This window comes from Chiloscyllium punctatum, chromosome 46 (assembly GCF_047496795.1).
Source record: "Chiloscyllium punctatum isolate Juve2018m chromosome 46, sChiPun1.3, whole genome shotgun sequence".
NCBI lineage: Eukaryota > Metazoa > Chordata > Chondrichthyes > Orectolobiformes > Hemiscylliidae > Chiloscyllium > Chiloscyllium punctatum.
Genome location: NC_092784.1, coordinates 45,245,743 through 45,263,275, shown reverse-complemented (window position 1 = coordinate 45,263,275; position 17,533 = coordinate 45,245,743). Strand labels below are relative to the sequence as shown.

Below are 17,533 nucleotides of genomic sequence, written 5' to 3'. Positions count from 1 at the left end.
GCACTTTGGACAGAGATGAGTCAAGATTCCTTTACTCAGAGGACTATGAATCGTTGGAATTCTGTTCTCAGGAGGGTGCTCTGATATTGAGCATTTTCATAGCTGAGCTGTCTGGACTCTTAAACCAGAATGCCCAAGAATTCGATGAGATTATGGAATGTTATTTGTAGGTCAGCCATGTTCTTATTGACTGGTTCAACAGCCGTAAGCTCTTGGATGACTGACTCCTGTTCCTATTTTGTTGTGCTTCACCCTGGCTCACTTAGTGATGCGTCTCTCTCCTCTGAGACAGCATGTTGCTTGTGGGGCACCTACCTTAGTTTGATGAGTCTTCGCAATGCTGGGGGAGTGCAGCTCTGTTGGGTGAGCCAGTAATACCCAGGCTCTCATCCCATCCTCTCTAGCAGAACTCCAAAAAAAAAAGCCGGAACATTCTTTTGCAAAAGAGTAAGCGAGTTACTCAGGCGACCTCACATGATCGTAGAATTGTTACAGCCAAGAGGACATTCAGCACATACCACCTCTTCACACGAGTGATGTTGCCTAGCACACCACTTCTGTCCAAATAGAGTCCTAGAGTCATAGAGATGTACAGTGCGGAAAGAAACCCTTCGGTCCAACTTGTCCATGCTGACCAGAAATCCTAAACTAATCCAATCCCATTTGCCAGCATTTAGCCCATATTCCTCTTAACCTCTTGAGGGGCAGCACGGTGGCACAGTGGTTAGCACTGCTACCTCACAGCTCCAGAGACCTGGATTCAATTCCCGCCTCAGGCGACTGACTGTGTGGAGTTTGCACGTTCTCCCCGTGTCTGCGTGGGTTTCCTCCGGGTGCTCTGGTTTCCTCCCACAGTCCAAAGATGTGCAGGTCAGGTGAATTGGCCATGCTAAATTGCCCGTAGTGTTAGGTAAGGGGTAGATGTAGGGGTATGGGTGGGTTGCGCTTCGGCGGGTCGGTGTGGACTTGTTGGGCCGAAGGGCCTGTTTCCACACTGTAAGTAATCTAATCTAATCTTAACCCTTCCTATTCATGTACCCATCCAGATACCTTTTACATGCTGTAATTGTACCAGCCTCCACCACTTCCTCTGGCAGCTCATCCCATACACACAGCATCCTCTGTGTGAAAAAGTTGCCCCTCAGCTCCCTTTGAAATCTCTCCCCTCTCCCCTTAAACCTATGCCCTTTAGTTTTGACTCCCCCCCCATCCCGGTAACCATGCTGTCCCCTGTTGAATACCTCAACTGAACCTGCATCTACCTCAGTGCATTCCCTACCCTCATGACTCACTCTATGGACATATTGTTTACTCAGAGCACCCTTACTTTGTTCACAGAGTTTTTAAATCCAAAATGCATCACCTCACACTTATCCAAATTAAATTCGACCTGCCACTCCTCAGCCCATTGACCTAATCGATCAAGATCCTGTTGTAATCTTTGATAACCGTCTTCACTGTCCACTGCATTTAACAAATGCGGTTTTCCACAAAATCCACAGGGCGCAGGAATAGTGGCTCCAAGATGTGCGAAAGGATGGGGTCTGCACGTGGAGAGGGTTTGCAAATTCCTTAAGCTGCTCGATAACCTTCCCCCTCTGTCGGCTCCATCCTGACACCGAAATACAAGAAGTGTTCAAGGATAATGGCGGCCTTAGCATGGGCTCACGGTTTGATCTCGAACCTGTGTCGAGACAGCGCGTGGCCGCTGGAGTTAGAATTTGGAAACGCCAATGGGCTTCAACTGAGATCCCCCTCCTCCCCCATTCCCAAACGGTACCCAGTGAATCCTGCTGCCAAGGAAGAATCAGACTGAAATGCATTGAGCCCATGAACTGGACTGACATCACATTAGGTTACAACAGGAAAAAGACATTTGGACAGCTAATCAGAGTGGAAAAGGTTTCGAGGGATGTGGGCCAAATGCTGACAAACAGGACTAGTTTAGATATGGACTTGGTCATAGATACAGAACAGTATGGCACAGGAACAGGCCCTTCAACCCATCATGTTGTGCCGAACATGATGCTACGTTAAACTAATCCCTTCTGACTGCCCTGGGTCCATATCCCTCCCTTCCTTGCATATTCACATACTCATCTAAAAGCCCCTTAAACACCCTGTCTTCACTGTCCCCACCACCATCCCGGCAGGACATTCCAGCCTCCTACCACTCCCTGTGTAAAAAACCTGCCCCTCACATCTCCTTTGAACTTGCCCCCTCACCTTAAACACATGCTCCTTATATTAGACATTTCAACTCTGAGAAAAAGATTCTGACCATCAACCCTGCATAAGCATCTTATGATGTTGCAGTATTCTATCAAGTCTCCCCTCAGCCTCTGCTGCTTCAGAGCAAACAACTTGAGTTTTTCTATCCTTTTCCTAATAGCTCATACCCTCTAATCCAGGCAGCATCCTGGTAAACCTTTCCTGCACCCTCTTCAAAGCCTTCACATCCTTCCTGTAATGTGGCGAGCAGAACTGAATGTAATTCTTTAACCAGTTTGGGAAGTCTGATCAACATGGGTGAGTTAGATTGAAGGATTTGTTTCTGTGCTGTATGATTCTGTGACTGGACACCATACTTATGCAGATTGATGAGCATTTATTAACTATTTACATCACATACAGAGATATTGTACCTTCCTCATTCAGGTCCCAGTTCCATGTGCAAGTCATATTTCCAAATTTGCCTATCATACAATGATAAGTGGTATTATAGATAGTGTAGATGATTGCATAAAATAACAAACAGACCAGTAAGCAGAACTGTGGTACATAGAGTTCAATGGAAGCAAATGTGAGGTTATCTATTTTGAACACACAAAATAAAATAGATCAGTGTACTTTCCACATGGTTAAGCACAGCGGATGTTAAAGACACTGATAGGTTCTGATTCACTGATCTTTAAAATGCGACAAACAGGTACAGAAAATAATCAAGAAGGTTCATGGAACGCTGAGTGAAAATGCTGGAAAAGTCCAGCCAGTCAGGCAGCATCCGAGGAGCAGGAGAGTTGCTGTTTCGGGCATAAACCGCCCCCCCCATCAGGAATTAGATTAGATTAGATTACTTACAGTGTGGAAACAGGCCCTTCGGCCCAACAAGTCCACACCGCCCCGCCGAAGCGTTACCCACCCATACCCCTACATCTGCATCTACCCCTTACCTAACACTATGGGCAATTTAGCATGGCCAATTCACCTGACCTGCACATCTTTGGACTGTGGGAGGAAACCGGAGCACCCGGAGGAAACCCACGCAGACACAGGGAGAACGTGCAAACTCCACACAGTCAGTCGCCTGAGGCGGAGAATTGAACCCGGGTCTCTGGCGCTGTGAGGCAGCAATGCTAACCACTGTGCCACCGTGCCGCCCACTGCTGTGCTGTGCTTTTCCCGCGCCACACTTTTTGACCCTGACTCTCTAGCCTCTGCAGTCCTCACTTCCTCCTTACAGAATGTTGGCCTTTCTATCGAGAGGACTGGACACACAGTCAGACAAAACCCTAGCTGGATCCCACTTGGAATACTGTGAGCAGATCTGGGGATCACACCTTCGGAAGGACACACTGGCCTTGGTCAATATAGGTTTGCACGAATGATACCTGGGCTTCAGGGGTTATGTTATCAGGACAGATTATTCAAATGAGGCCTGATTTGTCTCAAATTTAGAAGGTAAGCTGTTTGATAAAGTTCCCCACAATAGGCGACTACCCAAAATATGGGATTGAGGGTGATTTGGCGGTTTGGATCAGAAGTTGATCTGAAAGAAATCAGAGGATGATGGTTGATGGGAAATATTCATCCTGGAGTTCAGTTATTACTGGGGTACCGCAAGGATCTGTTTTGAGACCACCGCTGTTTGTCATTTTTGTAAATGACATGGCTGAGGGCATAGAAGGACGGGTTAGTAAATTTGCGGACGACACTCAGGTCAGTCAAGTTGTAGATAGTGACGAAGGATGTTGTAGGTTACAGAGGGACATAGATAAGCTGCCGAGCTGGGCTGAGAGGTGGCAAATGGAGTTTAATGTGGTAAGGTATGAGGTGATTCACTTTGGAAGGAGCAACAGGAATGCAGGGGACTGGGCTCATGGTAAGATTCTTGGCAGTGTAGGTGAGCAGAGAGAGCTCAGTGTCCATGTACATAGATCCCTGAAAGTTGCCACCCAGGTTGATAGGGTTGTTAAGAAGGCATACGGTGTGTTATCTTTTATTGGTAGAGGGATTGAGTTTTGTAGCCAGGAAGTCATGCTGCAGCTGTACAAAACTCTGGTGCAGCTGCACTTGGAATATTGCATACAGTTCTGGTCACCGCATTATAGGAAGGATGTGGAAGCTTTGGAAAGGGTTCAGAGGAGATTTACGAGGATGTTGCCTGGTATGGAGGGAAGGTCTGATGAGGAAAGGCTGAGGGCCTTGAGGCTGTTTTCTTTGGAGAGCAGAGGGTTAAGAGGTGACTTAATTGAAACATATAAGATAATCAGAGGGTTAGATAGGGTGGACTGGGAGAGCCTTTTTCCTTGGATGGCGATGTCTAGTATGAGGGGACATGGCTTTAAACTGAGGGGTGATAGATATAGGACAGATGTCAGAGGCAGTTTCCTTACTCAGAGAGTAGTAGGGGCATAGAACGCTCTGCTTACAACAGGAATAGACTCGCCAACTTTAATGGCATTTAAATGGTCACTGGATAGACATATGGATGAGAATGGAATGGTGTAGGATAGATGGGCTTCAGATTGGTTCCACAGGACGATGCAACATCGAGGGCCGAAGGGCCTGTACTGCGCTGGAATGTTCTATGTTCTATGAAAAGTAGCTACCTGACTGTAACCTGTAGTTGTGTGGTTTTTAACTTAGTGCACTCCAATTGAACAGCAGCTCTTCCACATCATGACATTGAACGGTGTACAAGCGGACCTCAAAAACCGCAAAAAATGTTTCACTGAGCAATGAAGGTGCAAGCTGACAGCTGTACTGTCATTACAATCACCGAGAACAGGCCAATATCAGGGAATCCCCATGGCATGGAAAGAGGCCATTTGACCCATCAAGTCCACACTGACCCTCTGAAAATCATCCCACCCAGAGCCATATCCCTACATTTTCCAAGGCTAACCCACTTAGCCTGAAAGCTCTGCGGGCATGGCCAACCCACCTGACCTGCACACCTTAGGATTGTGGGAGGAAACCAGAGGAAACCCACACAGACATGGGGAGAATGTTCAAACTCCACACAGGCAGTCACCAGAGGGTGGAATCGAACCTGGGTCCCTGGCGCTGTGAGGCAACAGTGCTAACCACTGAGCTGCATCCAATATGTAATCACTCCCACAATTGGCACATTATTCACTGATTAGGTTTGCATTTGATGCCGATCACGTCTAACTTAATAACAAAAGGAAAGCATTCTCATAACAAATGTGATGCCTTTGTACTTCCCTTTCCAGTAACTGCTTGAGCTGATTGTTATGTCTTAATCGTTCAATTCCATGCAACAGAAGATCAATTTATTTTGGGTTTTGAGTTGATATGAGCTTGAAGATCCATTCAATCATCAAGTACTGTTTTTCTCTCCTTCAGTGTTGCTCTGCTGCTGTGTCTGTGATCCTTCCTCATACTTCAAGCAGGAATACACATGTGCACGTAAGTCCCAACCTTTTCAGAAATGCATTGCTCATGTTTAGTCGGCTCTGCCAGTGAACGCAAAAGCAGAATGCAGGACATCTCCAGAAAAGGCTGGAAGATGGCGGTGAGGAGAGAGGTGGGTAAACGTGACAGGGCGACAGGTTTACATCTCGTAACCCCGGGGAGCTGGAATGGTGTGCTGATGGGCACAGTTGGGTTGGAGTCCATCGGCAAGTTAACTTGTCGGAAATGTCAGCCAAACCTGCCCCCTTGCAGTTTTGACGAGGGATGGGAGAGTTGGATGGCGTCCAGGCCTATCTGTGGGGTTGGCCGCATGATTGTTCTCTCATTCCACATTGGCACGCCGAGGTGTTGGAGAGCTGGAACGGAAATGGAGACGAGGGCCTTGGGATCTGAGATGTGAGAGATGGAGGACCGTGCTGGTTCTAACGTCTCTGTCATGACATTTCCTTCAAAACTCTGATCTTTCAGATCCCACCCTGAACTTTCCCCTCCTGAAGCCTCTAACAGCTACCCCCAACCTCCGAGAAAAGACACAGAGAACCTGGTAAATGATCCACACTGGTCCAATTTGTCTTGCCTTGATCAGAGAATAGATGGTCGCCATGATGTAGAGGAGCCAGTCTTGCACCAGGGTGGTGGCTGTGTTCTACCTCTGTCTTAGGAGCAGCGCTCCGAAAGCTAGTGCTTCCAACTACACCCGTGGGACTCTAACTTAGTGTTGTATAGTTTTAAACTTGGGGAATGGATTACAAGAGCAAAGAGATGATTGGAATATGTTAGCTGTACGGAGAGTTTGAACAAACTTGATTCATTTAAGGTGCATCTGGACAGATGCATGAGTGGGTGGGGAGCAGAGTGATACAGATGCTTAGGAATTTGGCGACAGGTTCAGATACGTGATTTGGATCGGCACAGGCTTGGAGGGCCGAAGGGCCTGTTCCTGGGCTGTAAATTTTCTTTGCCCTTTGTTCTTTTCACTGGAGTGTCGGAGGCTGAGGGCCGACCTAGTCTATTAAATGGGGAGAGGCGTGGACAGGGTGGAAACACCAAATACCAGGCAGCGTGAGTTTAAGGTGGGGGGGGGGGCAAGTTGAAAGATGGCGTGCGAGGGAATTTTATTTTGACAGAGAGTGGGAGGTTCCTAAAAAGTGATGCCATGGGGCAGCTGGGAGAAGTAGAAACAACAGCAATTGCAAGCAGCATTCAGGCAGATACATGAACAGGCAGAGAGCAGAGAGACAGGCAGATGGGATTAGTTTGGAACAGTATCGTGGTTAGCCCAGATACGGTAGGCCCAAGGGGTCTGTTCCTGAGCTGTACTTGTTCGAACTCCCCTGGAGTATTGAGTACATTTGTGTGCGCCACACTACAGGAAGGGTGTGAACACTTTGGAGAGAGAATGCATTGACAGGAATGATTCCGGGGATGAGGAATTTCAGTGATGAGGATAGATTGAAATGGCTGGGACTGCTCTCCTTGGAGAGAGGAAGGCTGAGGGAAATCTAAAAGAGGTTTTCAAAATCATAAGCTGGGGCACGACAGAGTAAATAAGGAAACGTTGTTCCTGCCCGAAAAGAAGAAAGAATATTGTGTGCAATTCTGGTCTTCCCCCAGCCCCCCTGCAATGGAAGGATATTAGATTATATTATATTTGCTACAGTGTGGAAACAGGCCCTTCAGCCCAACAAGTCCACACAGACCCTCCAAAGAGGGTCCCTATATTTCCCTATATTTACCCCTGACTAATGCACCTACCACAATGTTCAATTTAGCACAGCCAATCCACCCAACCTGCTGGACTGTGGGAGGAAACCCACGCAGACACGGGGAGAATGTGCAAACTCCACACAGACAGTCGCCCAAAGCAGGTATCGAACCTGAGTCCCTGACGCTGTGAGGCAGCAACGCTAACCACTGAGCCACTGTACTGTGAAACTTAAAAGGGTGCGGAAACATTGACAAGGACGTTGCCAGGGTTTGAGCTATAGGGAGAGACTGAAGAGGCTGGGGCTGTTTTCCCTGGAGCGTCGGAGGCTGAGGGGTGACCTTGTAGAGGTTTATAAAATCATGAGGGGCGTTGTTAGGGTGAGTAGACAAGGTCTTTTCCCTGGGGTCAGGGAGTCCAGAACTAGAGGGCAGAGGTTTAGGATGAGAGGGGAAAAATTTAAGGGGCAAGTTTTTCAAACAGAGGGTGGTACGTGTATGGAATGAGCTGCCAGAGACGGCTGGTACAATTACAGCATTTAAAAGGCATCTGGATGGATAAATGATTGGGAAGGGTTTAGAGGGATACGGGCCAAGTGCTGGCAAATGGGACTAGATTAGATTAGGATATCCGGACAGCAAGGATGAGTTGGACTGAAAAGTTTGTTACTCTGCTGTATATCTCTGTGACTCTAACAAGACGGCATTGAAGTAAAGTGATGGGTAAAAGAAGTAAGGGTGATGTGAGGTAATGTTTTTCACTCAGACAGTAGTTCGGGCATGGAAGGCACTGCCTGGAAATGTGGAGGGAGGTTCAGTTGAGAAATTCGAGAGAGCATTAGATGGTTTTTGGATAAAAGTCACACACAACGGTATGGGGAAGGTTGGCATGAGTTAACGATGTTCTGTTTGTGAGCTGGAACGGGTGTGATGGGACGAATGGCCTCTGCGATTCTGTACCCTTCGAAGTGGAGGAGCAGTGTGACTGGTCCGTTTCCCCTGTATTATTGATTTATTTTCCTCTCTGGGCCAGGCCCCCAACTCCACCCCACACGCACAGCCCCAGGTCTTGCCTCTGCCACGCCCTCTTCAGCCTCCCATCAGCCCTCACTCCTACCTCACAAGGTTCCGCCTCTGATTTATGTCGCGGGGGAAACAGGAGCGGGTCATTCGGCTCCTTGAACCTGCTCCACAATTCAGTTTAACCAAGGCCAATCTGAGGCCTAGCCACATGTCCCTGCCTTTGGCAAATATCTCTTGAAACTTTGCGTCGCAACCAATTTTATTTGTGGAATTTGCTCACCCGAAACGAACAACTGATCCAGCATCCACTGCCATTTGAGGAAGAGAGTCCCACATCTCTCCCACCGCTTGGTGTGTCGAAGTGCTTCCTATCATTTTCCCTGAACGGTCTGGCCCGAATTCTCAGGCTATGCCCCTTAGTTCTCAAATCCTCAACCGATGGAAATAGTTTATCCACCCTGTCCTTTCCTGTTAATATCTTGAAGACTTTGCCTGGATCATAGAATCAGTGGATCCCTCCAGTGTGGGAGTGACCATTCGGTCCATCGAGTCCACACCAACCCTCCAAAGAACATTCCACCCAGACCCACCTACCCTGCACATTCCATTTGCTCCTCCACCAAGCCTGTTCAGATGTTCATAGATTCTAGACTTGTGTTTATTCAATGTTATAAGCCAGTAGTCTGAGATATTGTTTATATATCATTCAGATTTGATCATGAGTTTCTGAAATGTCCATATAGTTCTTAGGGCTGAACGGATCAAAGGGTATGGGGGGAGAAAGTGGGAGCAGGATATTGAATTGAATGAGCCGCAATGATCACATTGAACAACAGAGTTAAAAATCACACAACACCAGGTTATAGTCCAATAGGTTTAATTGGAAGCACACTAGCTTTCGGAGCGACGCTCCTTCATCAGGTGATTGCCTCAAAATCATTGAACAACAGAGCAGACTCGATGGTCATAGAATCCCTACAGTGTGGAAACAGGCCATTTGGCCCAACTGATCCACACCAACCATCAGAAGAGTTATCCTTCCAGACCAATTCCCATCCTACTCTGCGTTGCCCCCTGACCAATGTACCTGAGGTACACATCCCTGAACCCAATGGGCAATTTAGCTTGACCACTCCACCCAACCTGTGTACCTTTGGACTGTGGGAGGAAACCGGGGCAGCCGGAGGGAACCCGTGCAGACGCAGACAATTGCCCGAGGCTGGAATCGAACCTGGGACCCCTGGCGCTGTGGGACAGCAGTGCTAACCACCGAGCCACCTCAACGCCAGCTCTTAGTCTTAATGTTGCTATCTTACAAATCCCTAGCACATTAATCTCAGACACGTTCTTTTTCTGTTCAAGGGTCGAACTTCATTCCAACAAACGACAAAAGTTACGTAAGTGTTGAAGATTGAATGTCGCGTTGCTTTATTGCGCCCAGTCGTGCTCGCTCACCGCAGTTTTCATTCCCTGTTTCAACTCTTCTTTATGTACCACTGGTCTGTCTTCACTTCGATCTTTCTCCTCACCTTCACTAACACACTTTCCTGTGTCGACAGAACAACACGAGTAATCCAGGATTGACTTCATCAGAAGCAAATGCCTGGATTTTGAAATTTTCTTGTGAGTCCCCAAACTCTCCAGGTGAGAATGAGAATTTGTTACCACAGAGAGTGGTTGAAAACGAGGCCTTGAATACATTTAGGAGGAGGAGAGAGAAGTGCAAGAGGGAAAGGAAAATTGACCAGGATGTTGCCTGGTATGGTAGGAAGATCGTATGAGGAAAGGCTGAGGCACTTGGGGCTGTTTTCATTGGAGAAAAGAAGGTTTAGGGGTGACTTGATGGAGGTGTACAAGATGTTTAGGGGATTAGATAGGGTTGACCATGAGAATCTTTTTTCCACGTATGGAGTCAGCTATTACGAGGGGGCATAGCTTTAAATTAAGGGGAGGTTGGTATAGGACAGATGTTAGGGGTAGATTCTTTACTCAGCGAGTCGTGAGTTCATGGAATGCCCTGCCAGTAGCAGTGGTGGACTCTCCCTCTTTATGGGCATTTAAACGGGCATTGGATAGGCATATGGAGGATAGTGGGCTAGTGTAGGTTAGGTGGGCTTGGATCAGCACAACATCGAGGGCCAAAGGGCCTGTACTGCGCTGTATTGTTCTATGTTCTATGTTCTATGTTCTATGTAACCAGAAGGTAGTGAGAGTAACAACCCTTGACATCAAGGCTGTATTTGACCAAGTGTGGCATCAAGGAGCCCCAGGCAAAACTGGAATCAATGAGCACTGGAGGCAAATTCTCCACCACTTGGAGTCATACTGGGCACAAAGGAAGATGGGTGTTATTGTCAGTTACCCCAGCTCCAGGATCTCTCAGCAGGACTCCCTCAGGGTAGTGTCCTAGGCCCAACCATCGTCAGCTGCTTCATCAGTGACCTTCCCTCCATCACAAGGTCAGAAGTGGGGGATGCTCGCCGGGGATTGCACAATGCTCAGCAACCGTTCGCGACTCCTCAGACACTGAAGCAGCCTGTGTTCAAACGCAGCCAGATGTGGACAGTATCCAGGCTTGGGCTGACAAGTGACGAGAAGCATTCACCTCAGATCGGTGCTCGATGATGACTAGCAAAGGTACAAAGTAGGTTGGAGGAGGTCTGGATGCAGAGGAATAGTGTGTGCCATGTATATGTGTCATAGATATGGTTGGTCCACTGTTTAAAAAAAAATGATGCTCTGTACCATTCCATTTTCTAGTTCCTTTCAATCCAAACTCAAATTGTTTGAAGCATGAATCGACGAAGCTCTTTTCTAGAAGTAACAGGTTGGAAATTCCTTGGCGTGCAATGAAACAAGCGACAGAACATGGTAAATGAATTTCATTGTTGGTGTTCCTTGAGTCTCTTTGTCCACCAGGTGAAGTTTGTCCCTCTAGAATGCTATCCCTTATTCCCAATTCCTCCGGCTCAGCTGCTCCCAGAAGGACCAGTTCCACTACAGAACATCCCAGATGGCCTCCTTCTTCAAAGACCGCAATTTCCCCTCCCATGTGGTCCCCTCCAGCGCATCTCCTCCACTTCCCACACCTCTGCCCGTGAACCCCGCCCCTCCCAACACAACAAGGATAGATCCCCCCCCCCAGTCCTCACCTTCCACCCCACCAACCTCCAGATACAACGCATCATCCTCCACCATTTCCACCACCTACAACCAGACCCCATCACCAGGAATATATTTCCCTCCCTACCCCTATCTGCGTTCCTTAAAGACCATTCCCTCTGCGACTTCCTTTGTCAGGTCCATGGCCCCCACCAATGCAGCCTGCCCTCCCAGTACCTTCCCCTGCCACCGCAGGAATTGTAAAACCTGTGCCCATACCTCCTCCCTCACCTCCATCCAAGGCCCCAAAGCAGCCTTCCACATCCATCAAAGTTTCACCTGCACTTCCACACATGTCATTATCTGTATCCGTTGCTCCCGATGAAGTCTCCTATACACTTCAGAGAACAACTCTGGGACACCCGCACCAACCAACCCCACTGCCCTGTGGCTGTACACTTTAACTTCCCCTCCCACTCCCCCACGGACGTGCCATTCCTGGGCCTCCTCCATAGCCAAACACTAACCACCTGATGCCTGGAGGAAGAACTCCTCAAATCCCACCTTGAGACCGTCCAACCCCAGGGCATCACTGTGTATTTCACCAGTTTCCTCATTTACCCTCCCGCCCCCAACCTTATCCCAGATCCAACCTTCCAACTCGACACCGCCCTCTTGACCTGTCCTACCTGTCCTTCTTCCTTCCCATCTGTCAGCTTCACCATGCCCTTCAACCTATCACAAACATCCCCACTCCAACCACCTATCCTATTGACAGCTACCTTCACCCCAGTCCGACACCCCCCTCCCATTTATCACTCAGCCTCCTTGGCCCACAAGCCTCATTCCAGATGAAGTGCTTTTGCCTGAAACGTCGATTCTCCTGCTCCTCAGATGCTGCCTGACTGGCTGTGCCTTTTCAGTGGCCCTCTCTCAACTCTGATCTCAGCTGCTGCAGTCCTCACTTTCTCCCTGGGACTGGATGGAATTGTGTGTGACTGAATATTTTGAGAGAGCGCATGTCTGTGTGCGTGTTTGTGAGAGAGTGTGTGTCTGTGTGTGTGTTTGTGAGAGAGTGTATGTCTGTGTGTGTGTTTGTAAGAGAGTGTGTGTCTGTGTGTGTTTGTGAGAGAGTGCATGTCTGTGTGTGTGTTTGTGAGAGAGTGTATGTCTGTGTGTGTGTTTATGTGTGAGCGGATGTCTGTGTGTGTGTTTGTGAGTAAGTGTATGTCTGTGTCCGTGTTTGTGAGAGAGTGTATGTCTGTGTGTTTGTGAAAAAGTTTGTGTCTGTGTGTGTTTGTGAGAAAGTTTGTGTCTGTGTGTGTTTGTGAGAGAGTGCATGTCTGTGTGTGTGTTTGTGAGAGAGTGTGTGTCTGTGTGTGTGTTTGTGAGTGAGTGCGTGTCTGTGTGTGTTTATGTGTGAGCGGATGTCTGTGTGTGTGTTTGTGAGTAAGTGTATGTCTGTGTGCGTGTTTGTGAGAAAGTTTGTGTCTGTGTGTGTTTGTGAGTAAGTGTGTATCTGTGTGCGTGTTTGTGACAGAGTGTATGTCTGTGTGTGTTTGTGAGAATGTTTGTGTCTGTGTGTGTGTTTGTGAAAGAGTGCATGTCTGTGTGTGTGTTTGGGAGAGAGTATGTGTCTGTGTGTGTTTGTGAGAGAGTGTGTGTTGGTGTGTGTGTTTGTGAGAGAGTGCGTGTCTGTGTGTGTGTTTGTGAGTGAGTGTATGTCTGCGTATGTGTTTGTGAGAGAGTGCGGTGCGTGTCTGTGTGTGTGTGAGTGAGTGTATGTCTGTGTTTGTGAGTGCGTGTCTGTGTGCGTGTTTGTGAGAGAGTGTATGTCAGAGTGTGTGTTTGTGAATGAGTGGATGTCTGTGTGTGTTTGTGAGAGAGTGCATGTCTGTGTGTGTGTTTGTGAGTGAGTGTGTGTCTGTGTGTGTGTTTGTGAATGAGTGTATGTCTGTGTGTGTGTTTGTGAGAGAGTGTGTGTCTGTGTGTGTTTGTGAGTGAGTTCGTGTCTATGTGTGTTTGTGAGTGCGTGCATATCTGTGTGTGTTTGTGAGAGAGTGCATGTCTATATGTGTGTTTGTGAGTGAGTGCAAGTCATTGTGTGAGTTTGTGAGAGAGTGCATGTCTGTGTGTGTGTTTGTGAGAGAGTGTGTGTCTGTGTGTGTTTGTGAGAGAGTGTGTGTCTATATGTGTTTTTGTTGGAGAGTATGTGTCTGTGTGTGTTTGTGAGAGAGTGTGCGTCTGTGTGTGTGTTTGTGGGAGAGTGTGTGTCTGTGTCTGTTTGTGGGAGTGTGTGCTTGCGTGTGCTTGTGAGTAAGTGCATGTCTGTGTGTGTGTTTGTGAGTGAATGTGTGTCTGCGTGTGTGTTTGTGAGCGAGTGTGTGTCTGTGTGTCTGTTTGGGAATAAATATATGTCTGTGTGTGTTTGTGGGAGAGATTGTGTCTGTGTGTGTTTGTGAGTGAGTGCATGTCTGTGTATGTTTGTGGGAGAGTGCGTGTGTGTGTGTGTTTGTGAGTCAGTGTGTGTCTGTGTGTCTGTTTGGGAATAAATATATGTCTGTGTGTGTTTGTGGGAGAGATTGTGTCTGTGTGTGTTTGTGAGTGAGTGCATGTCTGTGTGTGTTTGTGAGAGATTGCATGTCTGTGTGTGTGTTTGTGTGAGTGTATGTCTGTGTTTGTGAGTGCGTGTCTGTGTGAGTGTTTGTGAGAGAGTGTGTATCTGTGTGTGTTTGTGAGTGAGTTCGTGTCTGTGTGTGTGTTTGTGAGAGAGTGTGTATCTGTGTGTGTTTGCGAGTGAGTTCGTGTCTATGTGTGTTTGTGAGTGCGTGCATATCTGTGTGTGTGTTTGTGAGAGAGTGCATGTCTGTGTGTGTGAGTGAGTGCAAGTCATTGTGTGTATTTCTGAGAGAGTGCATGTCTGTGTGTGTGTTTGTGAGAGAGTGTATGTCTGTGTGTGTGTTTGTGAGTGTGTGCATGTCTGTGTGTGTGTTTGTGAGTGAGTGCAAGTCATTGTGTGTATTTCTGAGAGAGTGCATGTCTGTGTGTGTGTTTGTGAGAGAGTGTATGTCTGTGTGTGTGTTTGTGAGTGTGTGCATGTCTGTGTGTGTGTTTGTGAGTGAGTGCAAGTCATTGTGTGTATTTCTGAGAGAGTGCATGTCTGTGTGTGTGTTTGTGAGAGAGTGTATGTCTGTGTGTGTGTTTGTGAGAGAGTGCATGTCTGTGTGTGTGTTTATGTGTGAGCGGATGTCTGTGTGTGTGTTTGTGAGAGAGTGTGTCTGTGTGTATTTGTGAGAGAGTGTGTGTCTGTGTGTGTTTGTGAGTGAGTGTGTCTGTGTGTGTGTTTGTGAGCGAGTGCATGTCTGTGTTTGTGAATGAGTGTGTGCCTGTGTGTGTTTGTGAGTGAGTGTGTGTATGTGTTTGTGAGTGAGTGTAGTCTGTGTGTATGTTTGTGCGTGAGTGCATGTGTGTATGCGTGTTTGTGAGAGTGCATGTCTGTGTATGTGTGGTTGTGAGAGAGTGTGTGTCTGTGTGTGTTTGTGAGTGAGTGTGTCTGTGTGTTTGTGAGAGAGTGTGTGTCCGTGTGTGTGTTTGTGAGAGAGTGTGTGTCTGTGCGTGTTTGTGAGTGAGTGTATGTCTGTGTGTGTGTTTGTGAGTCAGTGTATGTCTGTGTGTGTTTGTGAGTGAGTACGTGTCTGTGTGTGTTTGTGAGTGAGTGCATGTCTGTTAATGTTTGTGAAAGAGTGCAAGTCTTTGTGTGTGTTTGTGAGAGTGTATGTCTGTGTGTGTTTGCGAGAGAGTGTGTGTCTGTGTGTGTGTTTGTGAGTGTCTGTCTATGTATGTGTTTGTGAGAGAGTGTGTGTCTGTGTGTGTTTGTGAGTGAGAGTGTGTCTGTGTGTGTTTGTGAGAGAGTGCATGTCTGTGTGTGTGTTGGTGCATGAGTGAATGCATGTCTGTGTGTATGTTTGTGAGTGAGTGCATATCTGTGTGTGTGAGAGTGTGTGTCTGTGTGTGTTTGTGAATGAATGTATATCTGTGTGTGTGTTTGTGAGAGAGTGTATGTCTGTGTGTGTTTGTGAGTGAGTATATGTCTGTGTGTGTGTGAGAGAGTGTATGTCTGTGTGTGTTTGTGAGTATATGTCTGTTTGTGTGTTTGTGAGAGAGTGTGTCTCTGTGTGTGTGTTTGAAAGAGTATGTTTGTGTGTTTTTGAGAGAGTGCATGTCTGTGTGTATAGTTGTGAGTGCATGTCTGTGTGTGTGTTTGTGAGAGTGTGCATCTGTGTGTGTTTGTGAGTGAGTGTATGTCTGTTTGTGTGTTTGTGAGTGATTCCATGTCTGTGTGTGTTTGTGAGCGAATTCATGTCTGCATGTGTTTGTGAGAGAGTATCTGTGTGTGTCTATGTATGTGTATGCTTTTATATCTGTGTGTGAGTGTATCTGTGTGAGAGACCGTGTCTATATGTCTGTGTGTGAGAGTGTGTTTTGTGTGTGAGTGCCTGTGTGTGTAAGAACGTATGTGTGTGTACGAGTGTATGTGTGTGTACGAGTGTATGTGTGTGTATGAGTGTATGTGTGTGTGCATGCGTGAGACAGAGAGTGTTTTGTGTCTCTTTACATATGAAAGAATGGGAGTGAGAGGGAGTTTGTGTGTATTTGGGTGTTAGTATGTGTATGTTTGGGTGTTTGTGTGTGAGTGAGTGTGTGTGAGTGTATGTGGATGTGTGAGTGAGTGTGTATGTGTTTGGGTTTGTGTGTCTGAGCGAATGCGTGAGTGTGTGACTATGTGTGTTTGGATGGGTGTGTGTGTGTTTGGGTGTGTGTGTGAGTGTGTGTGTGTTTGGGTGTTATATGTGAGTTTGGGTGAGAGTATGTGTGTTTGGGTGTGTGTGTGTGTATGAGTGAGTGTGTGAGTGAGTGTGTATGTGTGTTTGGATGTGAGTCTATGTGAGTGAGTGTGTATTTTGGTGTGATGTATGTGCCTGTCTGTGAGTGTGAGTCTGTGTAAGTGTGTGCAAGTGAGTGTGTATGTTTGGTGTGTTGTATGTGCCTGTCTGTGAGTGTGTGTGAATGTGTGTGTGTATGTGTGTTTGGGTGTGAGTGTGTGTGAGTGTGTGCAAGTGAGTGTGTATGTTTGGTGTGATGTATGTGCCCATCTGTGAGTGTGTGTGAATGAATGCGTATGTGTGTTTGGGTGTGAGTGTGTGAGTGAGTGTGTATGTTTGGTGTGATGTATGTGCCCATCTGTGAGTGTGTGTGAATGTGTGTGTATGTGTGTTTGGGTGTGAGTGTGTGAGTGAGTGTGTATGTATGTGTGTTTGGGTGTGAGTGTGTGTGTATGTTTGGTGTGATGTATGTGCCTGTCTGTGAGTGTGTGTGAGTGTGTGTGTATGTGTGTTTGGGTGTGAGTGTGTGTGAGTGAGTGTGAGTCTGTGTTGGGGAGCTGGGATGCGAGTCCCCGTTGAATTGTACCCACCACGTGCAGCTCTTGCATTGGGAGCCGGTTAAATGGGACATTCCTGGACATGCCTCTACCGAGCGGACCCTGACACTGTGTATCCCTTCTATGTGCCTCTACCGAGCGGACCCTGACACTGAATCCCTTCTATGTGCAGAGAATGCTCACTTTGTCTTCTTCACCTTTGATGCACTTTCTGCACCGGGACACGTCAAGAATATAATGTACTCATCGGGCAAACTGAAGTACCACCTGCCGTTTGTCACTGACTTGGCAATTGTGATCGGCAACATCACACCAACTTTGGAGATGTCTGTCCCCATTAACGTCACCTTGTCCATCAACCAGGTTTGTAGATCTTGCAGTCTCCCCCACAGCAGAGATTACTGGCTTGGAGTTTATTGCTGATAAATATGTGGTCTTGCATTTTGGCAAGGCAAACCAGGGCAGGACTTATTCAGTTAATGGCAGGGCCTTGGGGACTGTTGTCAAACAGAGAGACAGGTGTAAGGTTGCAGCTATAAGGCTGCTTGAAAGTTGGCAGGGTGGTGAAGAAGGTATTTGGTACACTTGCCTTCATTTCCCAGA

The 17,533-nt window shown here is 47.3% G+C and overlaps 1 protein-coding gene across 2 annotated transcripts in view; it reads left to right on the top strand.

Annotated features, from left to right (window-relative positions):
• The window catches only part of LOC140467989 (adhesion G protein-coupled receptor E3-like), a 150,683-nt gene that overhangs the window by 10,058 nt on the left and 123,092 nt on the right, over window positions 1-17,533 (top strand). For both annotated transcript variants that reach the window (XM_072564113.1, XM_072564112.1), the window contains exons 3-7: window positions 5,593-5,655; window positions 9,751-9,785; window positions 9,948-10,032; window positions 11,149-11,259; window positions 17,103-17,293. In XM_072564113.1, coding sequence (XP_072420214.1) covers window positions 5,593-5,655; window positions 9,751-9,785; window positions 9,948-10,032; window positions 11,149-11,259; window positions 17,103-17,293 — 485 coding nt within the window. The remainder of the gene's footprint in view (window positions 1-5,592; window positions 5,656-9,750; window positions 9,786-9,947; window positions 10,033-11,148; window positions 11,260-17,102; window positions 17,294-17,533) is intronic.